This window comes from Ylistrum balloti, unplaced genomic scaffold (genome assembly GCF_031769215.1).
Source record: "Ylistrum balloti isolate Yb309-2 unplaced genomic scaffold, AGI_CSIRO_Ybal_v1 Utg369662, whole genome shotgun sequence".
In the NCBI taxonomy this organism is placed as follows: Eukaryota; Metazoa; Mollusca; class Bivalvia; order Pectinida; family Pectinidae; genus Ylistrum; species Ylistrum balloti.
Window position 1 is genome coordinate 1,483,809 of NW_026781912.1, and position 8,132 is coordinate 1,491,940.

The 8,132-nt window shown below is 35.3% G+C and overlaps 1 protein-coding gene across 1 annotated transcript; it reads right to left on the reverse strand.

The window, feature by feature from the left end:
• Window positions 1-1,056: 1,056 nt before the first annotated feature.
• Window positions 1,057-7,681, reverse strand: LOC132559317 (8-oxo-dGDP phosphatase NUDT18-like). Its single transcript, XM_060223930.1, has 8 exons — window positions 7,670-7,681; window positions 7,338-7,404; window positions 6,247-6,407; window positions 5,616-5,736; window positions 4,656-4,752; window positions 4,384-4,530; window positions 3,706-3,811; window positions 1,057-3,201 (listed from the first exon to the last, which is right to left on the reverse strand). The coding sequence occupies exons 1-8, from the start codon at window positions 7,679-7,681 to the stop codon at window positions 2,944-2,946; spliced, it is 969 nt and encodes a 322-aa protein (XP_060079913.1). The 3' UTR covers window positions 1,057-2,943.
• Between the last annotated feature and the right edge of the window lie 451 nt (window positions 7,682-8,132).

The window sequence follows — 8,132 nt, forward strand, 5'->3', positions numbered from 1 at the left end:
TGCATTTAAAACCTAACATAGTTACACTGTCCAATGGACAAACAGTATTCATTGGCATTCTTTTCATTGAAAGGACCATACTTTGACTCGAGAAATTACTGTGTTAAGGACCATTAACTTATAATGAAGAGTTTAAAAAATACTGCTATAGCAATTTAAAAATTGTGAAGTTACTCTGTTTTTCAGTTAACAGTGATGGCAACAATAATGAATTATAGATTGAGTGTGTTAAAATAAAGTGTTTGTTAAAAAGGTGTCTGGTATAGTACATTTTGATATGCTTTACTGTCATTATTTCACTCAAATTAATGATTTGATTGTGTATAATTTTTGTTAAAGTTGAATCTGTTCACTGAAGACATGGATGTAGACAAATAAAACCACATACTATAAGCATATCAAGTTTTAGTACAGTTTTGCCAGTGTCTAGTCACTGCAATGCTACTCTCAGCAGCTTTCTAGTCACTGCAATGCTACTCTCTGCAGCTTTCTAGTCACTGCAATGCTACTCTCTGCAGCTTTCTAGTCACTGCAATGCTACTCTCTGCAGCTTTCTAGTCACTGCAATGCTACTCTCTGCAGCTTTCTAGTCACTGCAATGCTACTCTCTGCAGCTGTCTAGTCACTGCAATGCTACGTTCTGCAGCTGTCTAGTCACTGCAATGCTTCTCTCTAATGCTACTCTCTGCAGCTTTCTAGTCACTGCAATGCTACTCTCTGCAGCTTTCTAGTCACTGCAATGCTACTCTCTGCAGCTTTCTAGTCACTGCAATGCTACTCTCTGCAGCTTTGACTTCAGAAACTCCCATTAGAAAACATCTGTGTGTGTTAATAATCATTAGATGATTCTGTGCAAATTTTAACAAACAATTCTCAGTTTCAGCGTGTTTATTGTATCACAGACGGATAATATCATATTGGTTTACAAAACATATCTGAGGTTTATAACATTCAGCAACAATAAATACATTAATTTTCATAACTAAACGTTTAAGTACACATAAAAGATTTAGTATTAAATTATACTTTATTTTATACAAACATATCATAATCGCCTAAAATGGTAAATGTACCTTTTGTCATTTTCAGATGTATGAGCAGTATATCACCAGATTTACTAGGTTAAAGCTGTGTACATACCAAATGCAGGACGATATAGCTATTTATAGCTGTTTTAAAAACAATTCCACCTCTCTACAGAATAAAACAAGATCTCATAAACTTGGCTAGCAATATCTACTTACACTTAGAAACTAGTTAAGAGAATTCTATTATAACACTGGATTTCTCAAAAGATATTACAATCACAATCTTTGGCTACACATTTGTATGTTATAGACCTGTACCCTCCTTAGTTTGGACACTTTTGTTCCCCTGTCACCAAACTACAAACCCTATCCTAACCCCACTCATCAAAGGCCACTACAATTGAATGAAATAGTGAAAGGGACACAGTTAAATCAATCTTTTCAATATGCTTAGATTTCTTAATATGAGCTTCAGCGAACAGAATTTTCACCTAGTGATATTTTAATTATCAATTGTTATGCAGTAAAAATGAACACAAGACAATGTGAAGGTCATACTTAGAAGCAAACTAGACAATATGAAGGTCATATGCAGAAGCAAACTAGACAATGTGAAGGTCATACTCAGAAGCAAACTAGACAATGTGAAGGTCATACTTACTGACACTTTATCATACACTTCAGAAGTTGTGGGTTATGTACTATTCTGGTGTAAATTCCTAGCCTTTTTGTTTTAGAAAGCCTTCAAACACAGGAGTAAGAAAAATCCTGAACAGTAACTACTGGATTACTTCCCCTTCATTAATTAATTAATTTATTTATTTATTTTCTTATATCGGAAATAATTTGACACTTATAAGTCTGTAAACTATACTTTCAGACAGGAAAATGGAAAAAGCACTTAAACAAAAGTGGTTTTAAACAATAATAAATAGTGTGACAGCACATCACTTGAACCACAACATAATATTCCGCAACATACCTTGTATAATCTGTTAAATCATGAGATATTAGATAAATCCCATCTACTTTTGCCGAGAGAGTTTCCTTGAGTTTTTAAGTAAGGGACAAAATATATCATTTATTGTGTTCAATAAATTACCCACTACAATGCAACAAGAAATAGATTAAAATCATCGAGACAGAAATATCAAATACCAGGACATTTTTTATCATAATGCAGGTGACTTTATCTGGGACATTTAGTTTTCACACACCTGGCAATCACATATATCACAATCACATACGTAGCATGTGATTTGAGATTTTATCACAGGAACACACAACAGAATAGTTCAGTTATGGTTCGTTAAATTTAAATTGTATACAGATATACTGCAAGTCATAATGTCCATAATTGCTGGGACAGTGCCATTACACTAAGGAGATACATGTTTTTGCTGCCTTTTAAATGATAAGGGGTCCATACCTAGTTTTACCACAACCATCAAAGACATTGTTTTTGTTAATAGAACAACACAGTTATAAAACTATCACCAAAAAAACCCATTGTTTTATGAGATAATTTAAGGAGTTGTATCACTTTTTACTTCTCATGAGTCATTCTTTTTCATAAAACACCCACTTTTTACTTCTCATAAGTCATTCTTTGTCATAAAACACCCACTTTTTACTTCTCATAAGTCATTCTTTGTCATAAAACACCCAATTTTTACTTCTCATAAGTCATTCTTTGTCATAAAACACTCAATTTTTACTTCTCATAAGTCATTCTTTGTCATAAAACACCCACTTTCTGCCATTAAAGCAACAGAGACCTATTGTCTAGTTTTTATCATTGCAAGAATAAGAACACACCCATCTCCGCTATCACATAGATAAATACATAATCTTTCGATTATTTGTATACGTAAAATAAGTTTCTGTCATCATAATGATGACACTTCCAAATTTGTTATATGTCAAGCAAAGGGACACATCCATTTTCCTTGAGACGATTTGTCAGCTGGTCCTTGAGTGTTGGGTCGAGTTGTGAGAGTGACACCCATTTGTAAGAAGAGTCCGATCGGGGAGTGGGCTTATCCTTTGGTCCATCTACTTGCTGCAGAGTTGTCAGACATAACCCGTCTTTATTACTCGCTGGCGCCCCCTGGTGTTCTACTGATATCAGGCCTCTCATCTTCAATTGGAACTCTGAGGCTCCAAAAGCTTCCTGTTCAAAGATTTAGATTTTAATGAAATAAAACCATTGTGAAAGAAGAGCGAAATAATCCAATTTCTACCAACAGAGCTGAAGAAGCATGCCCAGTCAGGTGATTGACAATGACAGCATTTAACATGCACTCTGTACAAGTAAGTTGTCAGTGGAGTGACAGACTGTATTTAATATTATCTACAAGCCCCACCACCCTACTCCTTTTACATCAGTCCCTCTGTAGATTTCCTTTATCTCAGCCCAAGACACTATACCTTGACTCGTGGGATTTTGTTGCATGCCTATATGATTCATTTACCTTTGTATGTACATATTGATCTGTACTTGCAAGACAGAGGATTGCCATGATATATAGTACTTATCATACATTTATCACACTAATCTACAGAATGCTACAAGGCATTTTATATAATTTAGTGGTTTTGTGCTTGTCAATAAAGCTGATAAATACAATACAAATATTCCAGCTAGTAACGAGATCTGGAAGAAAAAACTACAAACCTTTATCACAGAAAATACTGAAATCTTGAATGAGAAATCAAATGGTGAAATATAACTTGTAGGTAGATGTAGTGCGTCTGTGTCTGTCATCAGTACAAGGATGTCCCTACAAGTGATACAAGTAAAATATTTCTGGTCATGGATAGCTATACATACAGTCTCATCAAACAGCACAGAGTAGATTCAGGCAGGATATCTGAGTCATACAGATCCTTTGAACCTGAACCCCAGTATCCTAGAGAAGCCATAAAAATGTAGCATCATTAAAGACAGGAAAATCTCTTCTTCTACAGTCATGTGGCAGCTGGTTAAAATCTAACCAAAAATTAATTTGCTTATACATAATATTTGACTAAACAATTAATGCATTCACATGCTTTATTGGCATAACCCAATCATTTTTCTGAGTAAGGGGAAACATGTATATACAATGTAGGCGTATCTAATTAAAGTAAAGCATGTCACAGGTTGCTCTCATCACTAATTTATTACTTCAATATTCAGCTCCGAAACCCTACAGCTAAGAAATGTGTAAGAAATTCATAGGGTTTTTTTTTAATTCAAAATACTAACACTTGATGTCTTAGCAAATTTTTCATGAAAATAGTTTTATTAAGCACATACAGCCCCATTGTGCCTTTTCAAACACATTGTTAGGACTAAACTGCATTAACTTACCCATCAAAGGAGTTGTAAATAAGTATAATCCTGTGTATGAGTCGGTTGTAAGGGACGAGGGCAGGCATCGTGTCAGAATGTCGACAATCCTCACTCAAGCTGTGATATTTTTTGGCTATGTTAATGAGTGGTATAATATCGGGACTTCTGCAATGAAAAGAAACCTTTTTTTTTAAGCCTGAATTCATAACCTCAGTCGTAAATTCAATGGGAGTTTGACAGGGTAAAATTAGCCTATTACAGGTAAGGTGTATCAAACTGGTAACGCTCACCTGAGTTTAAGAGTCCTTGTTTTGATGTTTACAAAGTCAATCCATTCTGCCTGAAGAGATTCCTTGTCTTTCTCCTCTAAAGTTTTTAATTTGCCACCTGTAACAAGTTACAATATCTAAGCTATAACAAGAGCAATTTTTGTTTAAGGAGTGAAGGGGGAGGAACAAATAGCTCAGTCACATAGCGCACTGACCTACATTGTACCTAACCACAGGTGATGATCTGTGGTATGTATTGGTAGTCAAACACTGCTTACCCATGCTGATTTGTGTATCTCAAGAAACTCATCTGCTTACTATTGCAATCGCACCCATGGAACATTTCATAGAAAAATTAAAGGTTCTTTGAGTGATACCTCTAGGAGCAAATCAGCCTGTAATTGGTCAGACCTTTTTACATGGACCAATCGAATGTTCCAAGGGTTCAGAGAGTGATCGTGAGCATACCCATGAAGTATCGAGAATGCAAAAAACTGAGAAATGGACCAGTCGGTGCTAATGGGGTTGTATCCCTGGACCCCTCTGCCCTTGTTGCCCTGAATGGTATGTGATGGGCCTCCTGTATGTTGTTCAGTGAAATAGACACCAGTTACTACAAGGAAACCATGCCTCAAACTGACCCTGGCTGTTCACTGGGCAATAAACCCGACAAACAAAAAAACCCAAAGAAAGGAAAGGAAAAAATGTTCTCACATAAAATGTCTACTTTTCAACCTTCCTTGTGTATAGATTTAAATCTGACAATGTGCCTTTCCTTATTTTGTGACATAAAAACTCTTGTGTGCAATATTCTTTTGTGGTATAAAGATAACTACATCTGTAAGACAAACTACATGTTTAGACTTGCTTCTTAAAAAAATTGTAAACATATTTCCTTAATTGTCTTGTTGTTTAGATAGTGCATGTAATTACAGTAACATTTTTGGTATAAAGATAACTACATCTGTAAGACAAACTTACCTGTAACGTGGCCGGTAAAGTTAAATCTGTACCAAGTTCCACAACCAAACTCAACAGAAATTAGGGTCGTGGGTTGGAACGTCAACCCTGTCTCCTCTTCAACTTCTCTTTTCACTGCCTCCTGATACCACAAACAAAAAACACTTTTTTCTAAACTTTATTTCTTTACTACAATTGCAAAACAAGTTATTCAAATTTCTATTCAGCACTTTTGTTGGCCTTGATGCACACAAGAGTTTTTAATGTGGGAAGAAACCAGAGATACTAAAGAAAACCCATTTTGTGGAGTTGGTGACCCCCTACTTGGAATGACAGGAGTGGGGGTGGGGAATGTGTTACCACCTCACCACCAAATCATCACAAAAACAATCTGGACTATATTTAACATTTAATGATATGTTTTTTGTCATGATCTAACACTGTTATTCAAAAATTAATAAGACAAGTATGTAACCAAGAAGATATTCAAGATATTGTAAGAATTTTCAAAGATAATTTCAAATAAATATGATATCAAACAGCCTTAGATATCAAATTTGCAAATATACTATTGTGTTTTATATAATTGATAGGTATTGAATTGATAGTGATAACACATGGCTACTTAAGTGTTTTGACAATAAATCTATACCTCCAGATTTTCGCCCCGTTCCATGCGCCCAGCAGGAAGGTACCATGTCCCGTAACAGGAATATTTGGCCTCCTGCATCATAAGGATCTGTCCTACATCATTAATAAGGACCGCACTAACAATATACCCCACGTTGGTTTTGGTTATAGGCTCAAAGGAATCTGATAACAAAAAAATGCCAGACACAGGATTAATTCACAAACAAAGATTTATATGTATAATTTGGTTTGCTGACTCAGCACCATATTTATATTACAATAAGCTCATGGAGTTCATAAATAAATTCTGACTTAAGACAAGGATGGACATGAAATAGCTGCCATTTGAAATTCTACTCAACAGAAACAGATAGAGGTGGGCTTATTAACAGACTTTGGCTTATTGTCACATGAATATGGTAATTGTGTTAAGTGATGCAGTACAAAAAAGTTTTGAAATTCCGATAACTATGAAGTTCACTGTTTTGTTGTTATTGAGTGATAAGTCAATATTGCTTAGGGAGGATCGCAGGTCTTTCTTGATTTGGAAAATATTGTCAGTGTGTATCATATAATTGTTTCAAATTCTAAGGCAGGTATAATTCAATTTTAAATGCCTATTTAATGATGTACATGTACTTATCTGACATTCAGCTTTAAGATTTAATCAAATCGGATTTTGATTCTACACAATGACTAAAGTATCCAGTAATACATGTATCAAAATGACACAAAATGATTGGAATAATTTATATTAGAAGTAAAAATAGGTCCTATTCAGCAAATTCATATTACAATAATTTGATATATTTTTATCATATAAACTTGCATATAAAATACATGATATCAAAAATTGAACTACCTGGATTATGTAATATTTGATAAATGTAGTAAATGTATTCTTCTCCTGGTGAGATGAAAAATGTGTGGCTTGGGATGTGACTCACCTGACTGTTCATTACTGATACTGACCTTGGTGACAGGTACTGCTTTCCCTTGTAAGGTTTGTGTGGCCTGCAATTTGACTCACTTGACCGTTCATTACTGATATCAACTTTGGTGACAGGTACTGCTTTCCCTTGTAAGGTTTGTGTGGCCTGCAATGTGACTCACCTGACCGTTCATTACTGATATCAACTTTGGTGACAGGTACTGCTTTCCCTTGTAAGGTTTGTGTGGCCTGCAATGTGACTCACCTGACTGTTCATTACTGATACTGACCTTGGTGACAGGTACTGCTTTCCCTTGTAAGGTTTGTGTGGCCTGCAATGTGACTCACCTGACCGTTAATTACTGATACTGACCTTGGTTACAGGTACTGCTTTCCCTTGTAAGGTTTGAGTGGCCTGTGAAATGACTCACCTGACCGTTCATTACTGATATCAACTTTGGTGACAGGTACTGCTTTCCCTTGTAAGGTTTGTGTGGCCTGCAATGTGACTCACCTGACCGTTCATTACTGATATCAACTTTGGTGACAGGTACTGCTTTCCCTTGTAAGATTTTGTTGAGGTCAGTCTTCAGCTGGTCAGTTTCCGACATCCTTATCCCTACCACTGTACACTTATGATCAAGTCCTGAGCCTATTCACTCTCTGACAAAAACAAAGACACCATTAGATAATACGTCGATATCTATTATATGCACTAATTGGAAATTTTCAAATCACGATATGCACTCTAAGGATATGATTTTACCTTAATGATAACCTTACCTGATAGATGGGAGTTTTCTTTGTGCTCATTGCTCAAGTACAAATCTTTTAGTGAAAAAAATGTATGTACTTTATAGATGAGTTTATAACATAGATACAAATTTACTTTTGGGCTTCTTGTTCCAGAACTTGATTTGTAATTTAAAAAAACTGTAGTATTACGTCACTCTTCAATTGCATTCAAATTTTTAATG

Bases quoted from the DNA above. Each gene is read 5' to 3' on its own strand.
- LOC132559317 (XM_060223930.1), bottom strand. The intron at 6,408-7,337 runs GTGAGTCACATT...TTTTGTTATCAG, and splicing joins TATCAGTAATGAACGGTCAG to ATTCCTTTGAGCCTATAACC. The intron at 3,202-3,705 runs GTTTGTAGTTTT...ATCTTTGAACAG, and splicing joins CAGTATTTTCTGTGATAAAG to GAAGCTTTTGGAGCCTCAGA.